This window comes from Mytilus galloprovincialis, chromosome 13 (genome assembly GCF_965363235.1).
Source record: "Mytilus galloprovincialis chromosome 13, xbMytGall1.hap1.1, whole genome shotgun sequence".
In the NCBI taxonomy this organism is placed as follows: Eukaryota; Metazoa; Mollusca; class Bivalvia; order Mytilida; family Mytilidae; genus Mytilus; species Mytilus galloprovincialis.
In genome coordinates, this window is record NC_134850.1 from 53,451,575 (window position 1) to 53,472,490 (window position 20,916).

The 20,916-nt window shown below is 31.3% G+C and overlaps 1 protein-coding gene across 1 annotated transcript; it reads right to left on the reverse strand.

The window, feature by feature from the left end:
- Positions 1 to 2,116: 2,116 nt before the first annotated feature.
- LOC143056419 (uncharacterized) lies at positions 2,117 to 15,751 on the reverse strand. Its single transcript, XM_076229507.1, has 9 exons — positions 15,635 to 15,751; positions 12,592 to 12,709; positions 11,780 to 11,959; positions 10,730 to 10,942; positions 8,803 to 9,107; positions 6,544 to 6,726; positions 5,809 to 5,921; positions 4,313 to 4,422; positions 2,117 to 3,502 (listed from the first exon to the last, which is right to left on the reverse strand). The coding sequence occupies exons 1-9, from the start codon at positions 15,724 to 15,726 to the stop codon at positions 3,452 to 3,454; spliced, it is 1,365 nt and encodes a 454-aa protein (XP_076085622.1). The 5' UTR covers positions 15,727 to 15,751; the 3' UTR covers positions 2,117 to 3,451.
- Between the last annotated feature and the right edge of the window lie 5,165 nt (positions 15,752 to 20,916).

The window sequence follows — 20,916 nt, forward strand, 5'->3', positions numbered from 1 at the left end:
CTAAACCTAATTTTATCCAAATCTGGTTAATTTGAGTTAACAAATTAATAAAGGTACTTGATTATTACTTTTAACAGTTTCTCGGTAGCAACTAATTACATATTCATTGAAATTGCTATCTATAGAAAATGTTTACATTCGTCCTTTTTTGTATACGTTTAGAAAGCTCCAAAGCTGATGTTGCAAATATCAGGATCTGTATTTTAATTAATATTAACAGTGTTAATAAAAAAAAAATTGTGGATTTCTATAATATATATCTTAAAGTTGGTTACATCTGATACAATGTTCACTCTTGAGAACTGCATCCACAATTCCCCTCAATAATTAATCACTGCTGCTACTTCATATTTCAGGATTGCGTGTTGTTCTTAGCGGATTGTGTTAAATAAAATTAACAACATAGATATAAGAAGATGTGGTATGAATGCCAATGAGACACTCTCCACCCAAATCACAATTTCTAAATGGTAAACCATTATAGGTCAAAGTACGGCCTTCAACACAGAGCCTTGACTCCCACCCAACACTAAGCTGTAAAAAGCCCTAAAATGACTAGTATAAAAACATTCAAACAGGAAAAATTAAGTTCTAATCTATATAAAAAAACAGAAATAAAAACCACTAATGAACATGCATTTATTACCAACAAAAGAAGACTTTTGAACCAATATGTTATTATGCAACAGATTTATAATCAATTCAATGTTTAATCGATATCTATTGTTTTAATTATTGTAATGAAAAACTGGGTTATTTAAGGAATTAATTAAGAATAATTCAAAAAGTTATCATGCATTTGTGTAATATAGAACGATATTAATTTCTCCTCTGAAAACTTAAATCTTCCACGGGATGACGACTTAGTCCCTGTCAGGGAACTAAAATCCTTATACCATTATAGTATTATGCACCAGATTGCATTGGCATATATACAGAAGACATTAAATAATAATGCGATTAGGCAAACGATATGTCCTTAAAACGAATTAGTAAAGGTGATTATTTGATCAAACAATTTTGCAGGTTTTTCATTAGTTGAAAAATGACACAGTGTGTTGCAAATTGTCATCAGTGTCGGACGGACAAGGATATACCATAATACGCACTGTAAACGGGCGTATACAAATCAGAAGAAATATAGTAAGGTCTTTCCCTTTTGGAAACGGAAAGAACTAAAGCATCCGAGTAAGAACTGTTGAACAACAATTGTAAACATGGTTTTTTAATTTGAAAGTTATGCTTTTTTTCCGTTCAGAAGTCGCAAATTGTCACCCTTATAAGCTTTTGTTTCAAAATTTGTTTTGCTCTAGCTATATATAGTGCACATGAATGTTTAAAGAAAAGGAAATTCATTTTTCCTACAAACCAGTTAACTGGTACTGCTTTTATGGATTAAGGGCATACGATACAGTTTTTATCCCATGATGAAATTTTGATGTTAATTTGAATGTAGGCTATTTTTTTAAAATCAAATATGTAATGAAAAATATACCTTCATGTGCTACTTTTTGTGTAAAATGAGGTCAAACTTTCAGATATTTGCTCAAAATGTGGATTTGTAGACGTTTTTAACCTTTCGACAGAAATACATAACTTTTATGTTTTAAAAGATGAACACAAGCTGTTTTTTGTGGAGCCTGGGACTTTAGAACGGGATGCTTCATTCTTTGTATATACATGCCTTATGTTATAAAGATTCCGTCTGTCACATGTTCATTGTCCTTGACCTTATTTTCATGGTTCCGTGACTACTTGAAATAAAAAGTTAAGATTTGTTGAAACAGGATAACTTTATTTAGTATGTGCGTACCTTGCCAAGGTCCTCATGCCCGTCAGACAGTTTTCACATGACCTTGACATTATTTCATGGATTAGTGAACAAGGTAAAGTTTTGGTGATCATGGCAATATCTGGTGCCATGATTTATAACTATCTGATTATTAATGTGGAAGGCAAGGGGTCATCAGATTTGGTTGAACAGCAGTAGTGCTATTATAAGACTCTGAAAAAAGTCTACAGGAAGAAGATTTCCCTCTTAGTTAGAAGATGCTAGTAAAATGTAATGGGGGCAGTTTCCCAATGTTGAAGGTTATCAATGATGAAAACAACGAAATATGAATTGAGTATTTATTGACATGTATCAAAATTTTAGTAACACATCCATACACAGATTTGCAAGAAACACATTGTGGATTATTCCAGGGGAGATAATCTGGACAAAAATGCATTTCTGAAAAATTATAAAAGTACATACTTTTTTAAAACCAATTCTTATTCAAATAAGTAAAACTATAAACATCCATTAATATTTCTTTGGGTGTTTTTCTGTTTAATAGTTAATGATGCTGTTAAGCTGAAATAAAATGTGGTTCTTGTTGAAGTATTTTCTAGAAAAAGTGCCCATATTTACAATTTCTATCTACTAGTTATCAAGGAATTTTAAATATTAATTTGTAGATAATTTTAGAAATTTAAGTGAAATTGATTATATATTTAACGAGGTAAGTTTAACATAACAATGGAAATAGTACAAATACAAGACTTATGCCATAGATATCAATTCCTATGAAACAAAGGGAGATAATAATATCAATTCCTATGAAACAAAGGGAGATAACCAAGATAATCTTCAAATTAAGCATTCTTATGTTGATACATTAAAAATATTTCCTATACTGTTTATATTTAAAAGTTAAAACAGAACAAAGCATAATATAAAATGTAAGATATACAAAAAGTCTGGTTTTTATTAATGATTCTGTTGAGAAATGTTAAAGCAGGCATTTTTTTGTCACTATTCAAAGAAGTGTAACTAAGAAAAAACATAATAATTCAACTAAGGAAAAAAGATTCTAAAATACATAACAGTCACGAGAAATGTAGATTTTCTAGGACCAAGGAGGGTACTCCATCAACTGTTTGTTGTAAATTTGTGAATTACCACATAAAACCAGTCAAGGGAGTCAATAATAACAAGATTGTTATTTTAAAAAATAGTAAAAAACACTTTTATTACTGTACACAAATATAAAAAGTATTAACAAACTACATTGAAAATAAACAATACAGTAATGCTGCATCATAAATAAAACAACAAAGAAAAATATGAGATAGTCTGTAAGTCACTGTTGTTTTCAACAATTTCAAGTTTTAAATTAAAATATTTTTAGCATTGCCAAAATTTTAAGCATGACTTTATTGTCAATGTTTAATAAAAAATTAAAAATGGCATTATAATTGAAGCCTTTGATTTTGAACCATCCTATTGCAGTTCAAATGTATGATTCAAACAGTCAAATCAATCAAAGGCCATTTAATGATTGTGATTTGATAAAAGTCCATTGACAAATATTTCATGCACATATTCAGGGTGATTTATCATTTTAGATATCGTCATTTATCTAAACCTTTCCTCCAAAACATCAACATGTTGTGTATCATATACTTTCTATTCCTCTCCTGCAGATACTCTACTATCATTATCTATTCTTGTTGAATCCTACAAAAATAATAAAAATCATCTGTAGATAAAAAGTAATTATGTCTAAGAACTTGTAAGCTTCTACTAACATTAGAGAAATTTCATATATTAACCTTTTCCACTGTACAATGTCACTTGCAATCTTTATCCTTTCCTTCATAAGGATGCCTTCCCCTTACTCAATAATGACTCCAAAGTCAGGATTTGAAATTCAGTGGTTGTCATCGTTGCTATATATCATATTTGTTTTTCATTCATTTTTTGTACATAAATCAGGCCTTAAGTTGTCTTAGCTTGTTTAAGTTGTTTGACATTTAACATTGAGGGCCTTTTAAAGCTTACCATGTGGTATGGGTTTTTCTCATTATTGAATAAATTTTTTAAGTGATTTCGTCTCTGTTGGATAGTTGTCTCATTGGCAATCATACTACATTTTCATATTTTAATATTCTATGATCAGCATGTATGTACGGATCTTATTTCTTCTGTTAGCTAACTGTTTACTAAAAATGTATAGATCAGTTTATTTATGGGTCTTTAATTCAGTTACATAGGCACTGCTGTATTTATATCTTGCATTTATAAACTTAAGCAAATATCTCTTTAATTTTAAATTCAAAGCAACTTCTTCAATGTTATTTCATTTCCCCTCTTGCTACCTTATAAATGAAAACATAAATAAATTTTAAACATATAAAAGAAATACAATGTCTACATTCTCAAGCATTAGAAACTTAATGTCAGATGTTTTCTTTGACCTTCCACCAGTCTTAAACATTCAAGTCAACCAATTACAGTTATCAATCTACTGCCCGCACTACTGTTTACCTTTTTCAGAAATTTTGCCGGAGAAATCAATGGTCTTCGTGATGTTTTCTTTGAAAGTAATGATATCCCATGACTGGTATCTTGACTGACAAACTTTGAATCAAATAGTCCTAAAATATAATTGAACACTTGGTTTTACTGACTTACTGAACTCAGAAGCCAGTGCTTAAGTACTGACATAATTTGTACATATTTTTTTCTATAATTCCATGTTGATAAAGTATGCAAGTGTTGAGAAAACAAGGTCCAACATCCTAGGCAAAGTTGACTATATATATAATTTAATTTTGGATGTAAAGCGTCTTCTGATAGGCTGACGTTATTTTGTTATGAGCCTATAGACACAATTTAGTCATGTGACCGTGACGTCATCAACGTTTTTTTCATGGTTTTCTACGGTTTAAAATAAAATTTAGAATTAAATTATAAGAAATGACTGTATTCAGTGTGCACCACATTTTTTATGTTATTTCTTCATAGACAGAAAAAATATTACAGTCATTCCTTAAATGAAAAATTTCTTAATTTACAGAATCAATATAGTTTTCTGACTATCAAAAACAAGTCACCTTATGCATATAAACATACATAATCATGTGGTGTGTTAAAAACTGAACTAGGTAAAATAAAAAGGTAAAACACAGATCAGAACAAACATTTACATCTAATAAAATAACATGGTTAGTCTCGTAAAAATTACCAGGATTTGCTGTCTCCTGAGACAAATGGATAAAACAATTAAATATTCAGACTTTTTCAGATTAGTATATAATAATAAAATATATAATCAAAGAATTCAAACGCGCATGAGTTAATATCAGTGTTGTTCGGTCGCAAATTGAATATTTTTCGATTTTTGAATTCTGTGATTAGTTACACTTTTTATTACATTGGCAAATGGCTTTTTTTTATGAAATTAAAGTAGAAAATATAAGGAACTATATCTTTTTCTACACATTCACAATTTATTTTGATTCGATGTTATCGACGTCTTGACAACGACTATTGTTGTATGAAGTCAGAGGAGTGAAATAACCACGTTTATTTCACAAGTAAAATTATCAGTTTTTATTTCACTGGGAAATCAATGTAATTCATTGCAACCAATATAACAATTCAGAATAATTCCCTATAACATGACTATTCTCTGATGCTACTTCTAATGATATTCATACATATGGTATAAACCAAGGGGCCTGCATTCTAGTGTGTGTCATTGGTTACTAACTGACAAATTTGTTGTTCATTCATTGGTCAGCATAAATCAGGGAGTTCTTTTTTCTTTTGTCATACAGGGGCACTTAAAAATAGCTTACTATTTGCTATGGGATTTGCTCATTATTAAGGTCAGGGGGTAACTTGTAATTGGTCACTTTTTTGTACTTTGGATATATAGTTGTCTCATTGAAAATCTGACCACATCTGCATATATTTAAACCAATACAAATAATAACTTAGAAAAAGCCACAGAGAATAAACTTAAATATATTACTGACCACCATTTCTTCCACTTTTTATCATGTTAATTGGGGATCCAAATGGAAAGGTTTCAATTTCAGTTTTTTTATGTCCTACATGTTGTTTGGTATGCATTCTTTTAAATGGATATCTGTAAATTAAAATGAATTACATTAAAACATTATTCATTAAACCATGTTTAATAAAGGAAGCTGAAATCATCTTCGCTGGTTTATAAAAAAAATGACAAAATATACATGTCATTAGCAATTGGTAATTTAGAATTCAATGCATTATTGGCTTATTTTTTTATAACATACACAAAAAGATTTGATTGGTTTGTACATGTTGTATGGCAAATTATCATCTGAGGGCAACTACTAACAAGACCAATAATGGGTTGGGACCTGACATTTAAATTACTACATAGTGAAGTTTTGAATAACAATTTCTGCAATGTTGACCAATTAGGTAATTTACTAATGTTAAGCTCAAAATGTTTGCAGGTTTATCTTTATCAATATTGGGTTTCAAGATTGTAGTTAAACATGTATAAATATGGTAATAGTAAATAGTTATTTAAGGACAAAATATCATACAGATTCGCCAGACAATTTAAGCAGCAACAGATCTAGACAAGTGATATACCAAGTCATTCTGAACATTTATGCTCCTTCCTAATCCCTCTATAGCCACACCATATTAACATTTTTTACATTAATAAAAACCTTGCAATATTTTTTTAATTTACAATAGTTCATACTGCATCATACCTGGCTATTTTAAGTTGAATGGGTTGTCTTGGATATTTGCCAACCATGGAAGAAAAAGTGAAGACTAGATTTGTAACACTCATCAGCAATTCTGCATTTTTCTCTGACCACTCACTAAATATATACTGAAACAGGAATGCTACAAACCACAGAGCAAATGATCCCAGATCTACAAACCCTAATCTGAAAGGAAAAGATATGTAAATACAGTTCTGAGCATACTTATCATGATAAATATTGAGTGACATTACAAGGCATTAAAATGACTATGTACATGATGTATATTGGTAAATTATCAGTTTTGTGTACTGTGGATTTAGGAAAACTTACATGTTTGTGGATATTTAATTTCATGGTTTTGCCCAAGTCTGCATACAACCTATAGAAACTTTGTTATTCGTTGAACATTTAATTTTGTGGTTTACCTGTACCCATGAAATTCATAACAAGAGTGCACACACTGAAATGTCTCGCCTTCTATACTAATCATTGATATTATGTTGATAGTCCTAAGTATAAAGCTAAGCTTTATTACAACTGTCACATAAACTTAACATTAACCAAGATAACTAAACAAAGACCAATGAACCTTGAAAATGAGGTCAAGGTCAGATGAACCAAGCCAGGTAGACATGTACAGCTAACAATGCTTCTATACAACATATATAGTTGACCCATTACTTATAGTTTAAGAAAAATAGACCAAAACACAAAAACTTAACACTGTGCAATGAACCGTGAAAATGAGGTCACGGTCAAATAAAACCTGCGCAACTGACATAAAGATCATAAAATATTTCCATACACCAAATATAGTTGACCTATGGCATACAGTATTAGATAAAAAGACCGAAACTCAAAAACTTAACTTTGACCACTGAACCATGAAAATGAGGTCAAGGTCACATGACATCTGCCCGCTAGATAGGTACACCTTACAATCATTCCATACAACAAATATAGTAGACCTATTGCATATAGTATGAGAAAAACAGACCAAAACACAAAAATTTAACTATAACCACTGAACCATGAAAATGAGGTCAAGGTCAAATGACACCTGCCAGTTGGACATGTACACCTTACAGTCCTTCCATACACCGAATATACTAGCCCTATTGCTTATAGTATCTGAGATATGGACTTGACCACCAAAACTTAACCTTGTTCACTGATCCATGAAATGAGGTCGAGGTCAAGTGAAAACTGTCTGACAGACATGAGGAACTTGCAAGGTACGCACATATTAAATATAATTATCCTATTACTTATAATAAGTGAGAATTCAACATTACAAAAAATTTGAACTTTTTTTTCAAGTGGTCACTGAACCATGAAAATGAGGTCAAGGACATTGGACATGTGACTGACGGAAACTTCGTAACATGAAGCATCTATATTCAAAGTATGAAGCATCCAGGTCTTCCACATTCTAAAATATAAAGCTTTTAAGAAGTGAGCTAACACCGCTGCCGCCGTCGTAGCCGCCACCGGATCACTATCCCTATGTAGAGCTTTCTGCAACAAAAGTTGCAGGCTCGACAAAAATTGGTATCCCACGAATAAAAATGAATCAAAAGGTTGAGACACAGAAAAATATTGAATATTCACAAAACAACAACTGAACAAGATTTATTATTCTATATTGGCTAGAGATATAGTTTGAGAGTTGAGATCTCTCAGGACATGTTTAACCATGCCATATATTTGTGCCTTTCCAAAGTCGCATGTCTCTGGCCTTTGTTAGTCTTGTATGTTTTTTTCAATTCTAGTTCATTTATATTTTGGAGTTTAGTGTGATGTCCATTTTCACTGAACTAGTATAAATTCTATTTAGGGGACAGCTGGAGACCACCTACAGGTGCGGAATTTTCTTGCTGCTTTGAAGACCCATTGGTGGCCTTCGTCTGTTGTCTGCTCTTTGGTCATGTTGTTGTCTCTGACATATTTCCCATTTCCATTCTCAATTTTACCCTCCCAGTTTATGTACCTGTTACAAGCAGAAAAGTTGACAATGATTAACATGTTTATTACAGTGAGTGTTACTTTTATATCTATTTTGGTTTTGGTTGACAGTTTTCTTCCTTTAATTTACAGTAGGCAAAGAACAAAAAGAAATTTAACCATGTGTGACAAACTCTAACAATTTTGTATTTTTGCAGAGTTCAGTCCCTAAACCCTCTTGACTCTTTTATTTTGTTAATAAATACTCTAGCCATTTTAGTATTGAAAAAGCAATCTTACATAAAATCTACTTACATATAATTTTGTTTCATTAAAATTCTTTTTGATATCAAATCAGCTATACATCCTATAATTATGGTTAGTTGCATCACTGTACAGGTCATTATACTTCTGCCTATGAATGTGAATGGTGGTATATCTATATTACTTAGTAGTTCCGTATAGTCACTTGTAATTTCTTGGAGCCAACTACTAACTTGCTCTGTTGGAATATTATCTAACAAAGTAGGATAACTCTGTAAAACTATCATCAGAAGTAATGTAATAACAGAAATTATCTTCAGGATATAGAAAGTTGGGCGTCTCTGATTTCCCTGGATCTGTGGAATAAAAGGTCATGTTTTATTAAGGAACCCCTTTAACATGTTTAAACTATATATATACAGAAAATCCAAGATGTAGAAAGTTGGGTGTCTCTGATTTCCCTGAATCTGTGGAATAAAAAGGTCATACTATATCAAGGAACCTCTTTAACATATTTAAACAGTAGATATACAGAAAATAAAAGATTAAGAAAGTTGGGCGTCTCTGATTTCCCTGAATCTGTGGAATAAAAAGGTCATACTATATCAAGGAACCTCTTTAACATGTTTAAACAGTAGATAAACAGAAAATAAAAGATGTAGAAAGTTGGGCGTCTCTGATTTCCCTGAATCTGTGGAATAAAAAGGTCATACTATATTAAGGAACCTCTTTAACATGTTTCAAACAGTAGATATACAGAAAATAAAAGATTAAGAAAGTTGGGCGTCTCTGATTTCCCTGAATCTGTGGAATAAAAGGTCATACTATGAAAAAGAAACCCTTTAATAGTAAATATACAGAAAATTCACAAAAAAACAACAGGTAAATCAGAAATATTTCTATGCACAGTCAGAGCCTGACATAACTAATTATAAGTAGTTTTTCTTTTATAACACTCTAGATCTGTTGTCACAGCAAAGTCTTGTATCATTTGAAGCTCATTAAGAAACTGAAATATAAATCCGTTAATTATAATTACTTGAACCTTCATATCTGTACAGTATCATTTTTTTTGTATTCTTAGGCCAAATAAAAATATATGTGTGGTTCCAGTTACCCTACTTACCCTACTTTTTAGTCTTAATAATAGCCTACTCTAAAGATTTGTTTGTCACTGTTAAAGTCAGAATGTTGCTCCAATCATGCCAATAGACTCAATGTAAAAAAAAAACATAAATAAAAAAAAATCCCTACCTACCTTAAGTCATGGATCCTACTTGTAAAAGATATTTTTATTTACTTGAACAAAGTAAAAAAAAAAGTATACTTATATATAAGCAAATTATAATGTTTGAATAATCTCCAGACTCCTATTAATTTTATCAAAAATTTACTTATACAAGTAATTTTTTTTTTACAATGCCACCAAAATTCTTAAGTAGTGAGATGTAAAATCATGCCTTTAATGATTTTTCACAGGTTAGCTCATAATGTTTGATTAGAGTTGAATGTTTCATTTCATTAATTCAACAAAGATCTTAAGTAATTGACCCTACTGTTACCATGGTAACTTGTAATTGTCCACATTTCTGCTCTACAGTCATGACAGTCATTATGTAAAATGGATAGTTGTCTCAATTTCAATCATATATTATTTCCCTAATTCTTTATTACGATCCTCATTTATATCTAATAATTCTTTGGCTGGAAGGATAAAATGATAAATCACTATGCTCAAACTCACTATTTGAAATTAGGCAAGGCAGTTTAGATTCCTGCTGTTATAATCAACATACAAAAGTGGTTATTAAACTCATAAATTGTTGAAACGTTTTTTTTTAGAAATGCTCCTTAATACATTCATATATAAGCTCTAAATTAAGGTTGGTTAGAAACCAAAATCACACATTTTATCGTTGTTTATGTCCCTTTGATCTTTAAATTTCATGAAAATTATAAATTCAATGTATTTTCTTACAATTGGTATATTATTTTCTTGTTCTTCCTCTTTATGACTATTCCTCTCCATATATTCAGCCGCCTTTTGTTGATGATACTGCATGACTTTCCTTGATAGCAAATGATCCTGTTTCTCAATTTCTCTATCTACCATCAATTGACAATTCACACATGTACCATAACTTTGCTCAATGTTTTCTTTGTGGATCATAAATTCATTATCATAATCATCCTACAAGTTAACTTTTTTGTAAAATCTATGTATAAACACTAATAGCACGTACAAATATTAATTTTACATCATTCTTTCAACAGTTTTGGCGAAATATCTGTTTCTTTAGCCTTTTGACTTTTTTGAGCGTCACTGATGAGTCTTTTATAGATGAAATGTGTGCATATTGTGTACAATATTATAAACCTGGTATCTTTGTTTCTAAGGTTATTTTACAAGAAGACTTTGGTTGTAAGGTAATTGAAAAATTAACCTTATTCATGAAATGATCTAATAAATACTTTTACTTAATAAATCAATGTACCAAAAATACATTCACTCAGTACATGGCATGCAGTATGGAAGTATATCTACTCAATAATTTTAAGTATGTAAAGAAATTTACATTGTTCATAATTTAATTTTATTTACAGCTCAATCATGCAATATTAATTTAGCAATTTTTAATTTTTCAATTTATAAAACCAGTAAAATTAGAACATGTACATCATGTACATGATGTATAACATGTATGAATACCGTACAGACATATCCAATATATATATATTCAAGTTGATTTTGTCAAAAAGAACAGAAAGATAACAAAACTATTATAAGAAGATGTATTTAAATGTACACAAAATGGCTTTCTAATATTGTTTTAGAGAGCAATATATCTTGCATGTAAAAGACATGCACTCTTGTAGATTTAAAAAAAAAAAGAGCAGGGAAATGCCACTACAAGGTAGCACTCTCACCACCAAAGTGGAAAGGGGTTAAAGAAGTTGTATTAACTTGTTTCTTAATCCTCTTATGCACTATAAATAAATATGTTTAAACAAATATTGTTTTCATTACCCAATTTAAAGGACTGAATCCTGCCAAAAGTTTAACTTTTAGATGATTGTTCCCGTGACATTTGACACAAAACTGTCGCCCCATATTACTTGCTGTAAGGAATTCTGCCTGCTGACAACCTACTACATTATTGACAGAACTGTCATACATTGCTGGTATATCTTTGTTGTAATCACCATCCTGAAAAAACAGCAAAATTCATGTTCATGTTATTACTACATCACATTGTTTGTTTTAACTATTAGGCCTATACTTTGAAAAAGGAAAGAAAACACAAAGAATTACATGAAACTAGGTCATGTACATGTAGGTGCCTCCAACATTTTACTATAAAACATGTCAAATGTTGACATCGTTTTACATTTTAAAGAATGAACCACATATTGAACACATGAACAACCTTTTCTTCCAGAAGTCAAATTATAGGTTGCATGAATACAAACTTAAATGAGTAAACTTATTGACTTGCAAGTCAATTATACATCAGTGATGTTCTTTAGTTTATTTCGATAAAATTTAACCAAATTTGACTGCTTAAAGTGAAAAAATCATTTCTAAATTTGCGCTTGAATAAATGTTGAAATGACAATAAATCATATTTCATTTTATTGTCCTAAATAAATTCAAAGCTTATATATCATGTATATGCACCTAGAACATATAGAATGTTTAAACAAGATTTTCTAGAACCAATGAACCAAAAAGTTTTAATGTGTTTAAGGTAACTCGTTTGTTTTAACAACATGTTTAAGTTTCTAATCATAAAAGCCATGTGTCAATACTGTAATAGGTTTAGTTGTCAAATTATATACCTCATTGAATCCATTATACTGGTCACATTTGGGACAAACCCAGCTATTCTTCACACCATATTGTACAGTGGAATCCATATTACAAAACCAACAATTCACATTCACTGGAAACATCTTCCTGAAATAATTATATATACAGAAACATCTTTAAAATGAAGAATAAGCATGATAAGTTGTTCAAACTACAATTTCTTCTTCTTCTCTTCTTCTTTAGGTTTTCAGTAGTCCTTCAATGATCTGAAGATTATTTACTGTTTGCGCGCGCAGCGTGGCCATTATATATATTAACAAAGACAAAGACAAAAATATATGGAAATAAATTTGAGGTGCGTAATATAACTTTTTTAAAAAGGTGATTAAAACTATGTACATAGGCTAATAATGAGTTAGATGAATTTGTGGAGAACAGCTGGTGTGAGCTGTTCTCTAAAAGTGTTGACTGTGGCGACAGCGACTGTTTGCATTGGCAATTAGTTCCACTGAGTTATGGTATATGGAAAAAATGAATATTTATATGTATCTTTTTTGGTTGAAATGTGTCTAAAAGTATAATTATGGTTTTTGCGGGTTCTACTGTCTGATGGTATGAGAATAGCAGATGGTATAGCTACGATTTGATGTATTATTTTGTAGAACATTATTAATCTTTTGCGTGTTCTTCTTTCCTGTAGGTTGGCCAGTTTAGGGTGTTTATCATATCTGTCGGGCTACTGATGTTATGGTATCTGTTACAGACATATCTGGCAGCTCGCCTTTGGACCATCTCGATTTTGGAGGTTTGTTCAACTGTGTGAGGGTCCCACACTGAACATGAATATTCCAGTTTTGGACGGACTAGTGCCAGATATGCCTGTGTTTTGATGTTCTGACATGATGTTTTTAAGTTTCTTTTTAAGAAGCCCAGAGATTTGTTGCCATTAGCTATGATGTTGTCTGTATGTTTTGACCATTTTAGGTTGGATTGAAGTGTAATGCCCAGATATTTAGCTGAAGAGACAAGTTCCAGTTTGTGATCGTGGAGGATATAGTCATGTTTGAATGGGTTTTTCTTCTGTGAGACTGTAAGGACTGTGCATTTGTCTGGATGGAAAGCCATCAACCAGTCTTGCTCCCACCTAGCAGCTGCATCTAAATCTAACTGGAGTGCATCACAGTCACTTTGAGATTTGATGGTTTTGTAGATGATACTGTCGTCGGCAAACAGTCTGAGCTTACTGGATGATAGGTATTCTGGTAGGTCGTTGATATATACCAAGAATAATACTGGGCCCAGGACTGTGCCTTGAGGGACACCTGAGGTGACTGGAGCCAGGTCAGATGACTCTCCATCCAGGACAACTGTTTGTGTTCTGTCATTTAAAAATGCAGTGACCCAGTTGAGTGTTTCTTTTTGAATACCATAATATTTAAGTTTGTATAGAAGTCTTTTATGAGGGACTTTGTCAAATGCTTTGGCAAAGTCCATTATAATTAAGTCTATTTGTGTGTTATTGTTGTTATTTGCTGCAAGCTCTTGTATGAATGAAATGAGTTGAGTTTCACATGATCGTGACTGACGGAAGCCATGCCATGAATCCAATATCATTTTTTCAATGTAACCCCAATATATGCTAACCTTTGTTCTTTTTGTACTTGTTTTTTTCAGATGTTTGTACTTGTCTACATACTTGGTGTTTTGTTTCATTTTATAATATAATTTATTTTTTCTATTTATCATTTTCCTAAGGTTGTTATGAGTCCAAGGTAGTCTGTTTTTGTATGTTAGGAACTTGTGTGGGATGTTGTTTTCCACTGATTGTGTAAGATTTGTTTTAAATGTGTTCCACATATCATTTACATTTGTTTTGTCCTGTAGGTTTTGTAGATCATTGTGTTTTTTCTAGATCTAACTTTATGTTATCCCAGTTAGCTTTATTGTATTTTAGTATTTTTCTGGGTTTTTCTCTCACCCTGCATAACCAGATGTCAGATTCTACATAGACAATGCGAGGTCACTAAGGCTTATTGGTGGTAGTGTACTGACTTTGTTAATGTTAGAAGGATTATTGACGAGTACTAAGTCCAGGATTCTTTCTTTACGTGTTGGTATGTTAACTATTTGGTGTAAATTATGATCATAAAGAAGTTCTAAAAGTGAATTATGTTGTTCTTGATCTGGTTTCCCTGATATTACTTCAGGGACAGACCAGTCAATGTGGCCTAGGTTGAAATCGCCGCCTACTAATATGTTACTGTTTGAAGTTTGATTTATTCTACTTAACGATAAGTCTAATTGTTTTATGGAGTTCCCATCATCTGATGGTGGCCTATAATAACTTCCAACTAGCAGGTTTTTTGCACCCGATATGTTTATTTGTGCCCAAATGATTTCACAGTCAGTTTTTAGTTCTTGGATTTCTGTGCTAATAAATTCTTTAGTGACTGCAAGTAATACCCCACCATAGCTTTGGTTGTTTTTACTTGGTGGCCTATCAGTTCTATAGATGTTATAAAGATCTGTTGGGAAGTATTCAAATGAGGATGATTTTTTGTCAAGCTAAGTTTCAGTACCAAGGATGATATCTGGTTTTGCAAAGTCTATTAATTGTAGAAGTTCTGGTTTTTTATTTTGGATGGACTGGAAATTAATGTTAATTAAGAACTCTAATAGGTTTTCTGTTTTTATTTGTAGTACGCTGTTTCTTTTTATTTATTTTTTAAAAACTTTTCTTGTTATATACAGCAAACACGGTCATTGAATGTATATATTTGACACATTAAAGAAGTTCAAATAGAAACTTTGGTATAACCAATACCATAATATCTGTTCCTACACAAAGTATATAATTTATGAACATGATCAACATGATCAAGGAACTTCCATTTCAAGACAACTGTACATTCACAGGCACTTGTTTCTATCCATTCGAAGGTCGACTATCCATATATTTATATGGATAGTCGACCTTCGTATGGATAGAAACAAGTGCCTGTGTGTACATTGCTAGTTAACATACAAAATTGGTGCCAGTGTTATTCATTTTACCAAAGATTTTTATAATACCTTAATCTTAAACAAACGATCAACAGAGTCAGTAACACCGACACTGCACCAACACATATAGAAACTTGATAAGTTGTTTGAGACATTTCCATGCTGTCGGCAAACTGGGGAATGTAAGTCAGGGGGAAGGATGTCAGCATGACTATGGTTTTGTATCTGTATAAGGAAATACCTCCTTTAGTGGAGCACTTCGTTACGAATCTGTTGACCTGTTTACCAATCTGTATCTGTATAAGGAGTTCCCTCCTTCAAAGGAGCACTTCTTTTCAGAATCGGTTTTAAAGTTCACTAGATACATTTACAGGACTATACATGCTATATTTACAGGGGTCTTGGATATACAAAAATGCAAAAATACGCCCGTGGAGTGAATATCAGCTACATTCAGTGGCCCTTTCGTTTGGTTGACGACAGAGCTTTCAACAGTTCATTTCTTTTGGTATGTAAGGCATAATTTTCTATTTATATACTCTACTTTGAAGCAGTTGTACGTACATTTGTCAAATGATTTGAATCTACAGCCACATGCGCGGCATAACCATCTACTCGGGTTGTCTATAAATATAGATCCTGACAGTTTTATGAATGTAAACTATAAGTACTGTATCTTTTAAAGGAAAATGTATAGCTTAACATTATAAGTTATGTTATTTGTTTGATAGTGATGTGTACACTGGTGTATCAACATTTCTTTAAATTTGAACTTTTTCGGATGGCATTATGGGAGGTAGTGTAAAAAATGTATGCCGAAAGGCAAATCTGTCTAAGAAATTGTGATTCCAGTACTTTATGGTTTCACGTTTCCATTGTCTAACCCAAGATTTGAGACGTCGCTAACAGAACAAAAATGTGAAATGACTTCATTGGGGACATTGCTAAAAAAACAAAAAGTTATGTAGGACTTCTTTTAAATTTCCATTTCTTTTGACAGCGTGGTTGAATTATAGAAGCCATCCGTTCTTTTCAATTTTTGACAACCTCATTAGTGGGGTTGTGTTTGTTAAATTACTCTTAATAATGACCATAATATAGACTTTTGTTTTACTAGTATTATTCAAAACAAAAATGAATTATAAAATTATATAAGTATGTAAAAAACATGACCCATTCAAAGATATTGCATGATAATTGATTAAAATCGTACTACAGGAACTTTATGCATTTCAAATAAAATTTAAATATATTCATAATAAGTAATCATCAAAGTCCTCGATCTCTTTCCGTCGGTTAGATTTTGATATTTGTCTCTTGTCTTATTTTTGGTATAACTATTTTATATAAGAAGAAGAAAGAAATGAATAAAATATATATGAGGTATTGATGACGGTGGTTTGCGAAGTTGTCATGTTATAGACTTTCCTTTCCTGTTCGGCGTGTTCAATGTAGATATATTTGATATTTTAAACTTTAATTTAATATGATTTGTTGCATTAATAACTGAAATAATATATATTAAGGTCACAATTAATACGATTAAACAAAAAAAAAATAAAAACAAAAAAATGCGCTGTTTAGCGATATGTGGTTTGCAATCGGTGATGAAATTTAGATTTACCGTCTAATTAATATTAGTTCATGCATTTTTTTAAGTTATTTTAATGTTATGTTGCATATTTTAGTTGTTTTGTTGTTTGTTTATGTGTTCTGTGGTATATTTTTAGTGTTCTGTGGTATATTTTTAGTGTTCTGTGGTATTCTGTGGTGTTCTGAGGTATTCTGTGGTGTTCTGTGGTAAAAAGACGCTCCGTCAAAATCGTAGTTTTAAAAGTGCGACTTTTCCCATGTGTCTATATATATATATAATGACTTTATATTTTATGTCATTAAGCAGTTCATAATAAGTTAGCACACCAGTTTGTGTTAAGATGTACTACAGCTGTTGTTTAATTTTCCAATTTTTTTTTTTTAAAATATGTCTTTTCTGGAAACTCCAGAGCTGAAACCTATATATGTGTCTAATGACTTTATATTTTATGTCATTAAGCAGTCATATCATAATAAGTTAGCACACGAGTTTGTGTTAATACTGTACTACAGATTTCAACTCTTGTTTTATTTAGTAACTGTAAATCTTTAATGTGTGTTAAAAACTTTGCCAAAATAAAAAAAAAACAACCTAAAAATATGTCTTCACTGGGAACTCCAGAGCTGAAACCTACAGACTTCAGTTTAGCAGGGACGTAACTCTATTAACATTTTGCGCATAGTTGTTTACAGATACAGTTAGTGTAGCACAGTTGTGCTTCCCAACGACATGTCTACTTAGCTACCGAATGATACATCCAAGTAATGACTGCGCGATACATTCTCCAAATTTTCGCACTCCTTGGTCATAAACCACACCCTCTCGTGGTAAGAAAAAAAAATCTATATATAAAGGTGTCGTCCTAAAGTTAAAAACGAACTGACGAGTGTTACTGAAGACATAAATTTAAAACTTGAAGGGCTCCACACTAAAATTGCGATAGACACATAGACCCTTAAACGCAGGCCTTCTAACTGATGCTGTACCCTTCCTATCTTTCATTTACGTCTTCTTACAGTTCTTATTCATATACTTGTTTTTAACAAGTATAACCTGACATTAGTAATATGGTTCTCAATATATCAATCAATACTACAAGACATTGATGCACAATTTTTATTACGTGTAGCTGCTTAGTTGTTAGTGGCTTTGATCTAGCTGTCAGTAACTGCGAGTACTCTCGGATCTGTACTTAGTGTCTTTTTGTTGTTGGGATGTAAAAGTACCCGGCAGCGTCCACTTGTATTTGTATTTTTATCCATCTGAAGAGTTACGCCTTTTTCAACTGAATGTTATAGTTCGTTCTGATGTTGTACTGTTACAACAATGTCCGTGGTTAGGGGGAGGGTTGGTATCCCGCTAAGTTAACATGTTTAACCCCGCTACATTATCTATGTATGTGCCTATCCCAAGTCAGGAGCCTGTAATTCAGTGGAAGTCTTTTGTTTATTTGTTACATATTTGTTTTTCGTTCATTTTGTGTACATAAATTAGGCTGTAAGTTTTCTCGTTTGCATTGCTTAACATTGTCATTTCGTGGCCTTTTATAGCTTACTATGCGGTAAGGGTTTTACTGACCGTTGAAGGCCGTACGATGACATATAGTTGTTAATTTCTGTGTTATTTGGTGTCTTGTGGAGAGGTATCTCATTGGCAATCATACCACATCTTATTTTTTTTATATGTTACAGATCTTAATAGATATCATCTGCAGGCAACTATTGTACAGATAAATGTTAGTGATACCTGCATGCACATTTGCTATAGATAAATAGGGTGTGACCTGCAGGCACCTGTAATATTGTAATATATGATAATACGCGTAGGTATATGTAGCACTACTTTTTTATAAGTGGTGAATACGGGGCGCCGAATGGGACTCTTGTGGTTTTGTACTCAAAATTCAATTTTGTACGGACAAAAGTGACTTTTGTTCAACAAAAATAAGTTCAGTTTAACAAAATTTGTATCAAACTACAAATTTAAAATTTTGTCATACAAAATTATCTATCAGCGGACAAAAGTCACTTTTGTCATGACAAAATTCATTTTTGTTACACAGACTTGAATTTTGTTACCTAATTTGAAAATTGGGCGACAAAAGTCAATTTTGTATTCAAATTAGTTTAGTTTGGTTTCTGTGAACTAATTTGCATACAAAATCGACTTTTGTTACATAAAATTGACAAAAATGAATTTTGTCTCAACAAAATTGACAAAATTGACTTTTGTCTCAACAAAATTGACAAAATTGAATTTTGTCTCAACAAAATTGACAAAATTGACTTTTGTCGAAACAAAATTGACAAAATTGACTTTTGTCGAAACAAAATTGACAAAATTGACTTTTGTCTCAACAAAATTGACAAAATTGACTTTTGTGAGACAAAATTGACTTTTGTCTCAACAAAATTGACAAAATTGACTTTTGTCTCAACAAAATTGACAAAATTGACTTTTGTCTCAACAAAATTGACAAAATTGAATTTTGTCTCAACAAAATTGATTTTTGTCTCACGAAAGTCAATTTTGTCTCACGAAAGTCAATTTTGTCTCATAAAAGTCAATTTTGTTGTTACAAAATTGAATTTTGTCGTCACAAAAATGAATTTTGTCGTCACAAAATTGACTTTTGTCTCAACAAAATTGACAAAATTGACTTTTGTCTCAACAAAATTAACAAAATTGACTTTTGTCTCAACAAAATTAACAAAATTGACTTTTGTCTCAACAAAATTAACAAAATTGACTTTTGTCTCAACAAAATTGATTTTTGTCTCAACAAAATTGACAGAATTGACTTTTGTCTCAACAAAATTAACAAAATTGACTTTTGTCTCAACAAAATTGACAAAATTGAATTTTGTCTCACAAAAGTCAATTTTGTCTCACAAAAGTTAATTTTGTCTCACAAAAGTCAATTTTGTCTCACAAAATTGAATCTTACCTCACACAATTGACTTTTGTGATTTAATTTCCATATCAGGTAACAAAAGTCAATTTTGTATGCAAATATGTTTATATTTGCATACCTTTTAGACAAAATTGACTTTTGTCATGACAAATATGAATTTTGTCTACAAAAATGAATTTTGTCATGACAAAAATTAATTTTGTCTACACAAATGAATTTTGTCATCACAAAATTGAAGTTCTCACAAAACAAGTCTGTAGCACATAGTTTTGTAAGACAAAAATGATTTTGTTATGACAGAATTGAATTTTGTACAAAACCACAAGAGTCCCATTCGGCGCCCCGTAGTGAATGGCAGTAACCGTACACATAAGTTTTTATCCTCATGCATTTAACCTCGTTCAAATAAAGACACAAGCCGACAAGAAAAGGAATACAGCTAGTTTTATTTACGTTGATGCTGTTTTACACTTAAAACGATATGTTATCGGCTTACAGAATCCTTTTCTACAATAAGAAGTTACACCACTTGATTGCCAGTGTATGAATTCAGATGACAATCTTTAAAAGTAGGGAAATATTTAAATATTTTGGAATCAATTGATCAAACTTACCAAAAGTCGTTAACATGTCTTATTAATAATTAAGGAAGTCATAAACAATGATTTAAAGATTCTATAACTTAAATGTTAAGACGTAAAAGTTGTACAGGTCTGATAAATCATTAGTATGTAAGCACTTTAAAAAAGTTTTCATTATTGTTCTTGAACCAATCTCTTAACCAATATCATAAATCTATGATTTTTAGCTAATTTAAAAGCTTATCATATATGAAACCACAAA

Bases quoted from the DNA above. Each gene is read 5' to 3' on its own strand.
- LOC143056419 (XM_076229507.1), bottom strand. From the start codon at position 15,726: ATGGAAATGTCTCAAACAACTTATCAAGTTTCTATATGTGTTGGTGCA. The intron at 5,922-6,543 runs GTATGATGCAGT...TTTAATTTACAG, and splicing joins ATTCAACTTAAAATAGCCAG to ATATCCATTTAAAAGAATGC. The intron at 4,423-5,808 runs GTCAGTAATATA...ATTATATTTTAG, and splicing joins AAAAAGTGGAAGAAATGGTG to GACTATTTGATTCAAAGTTT.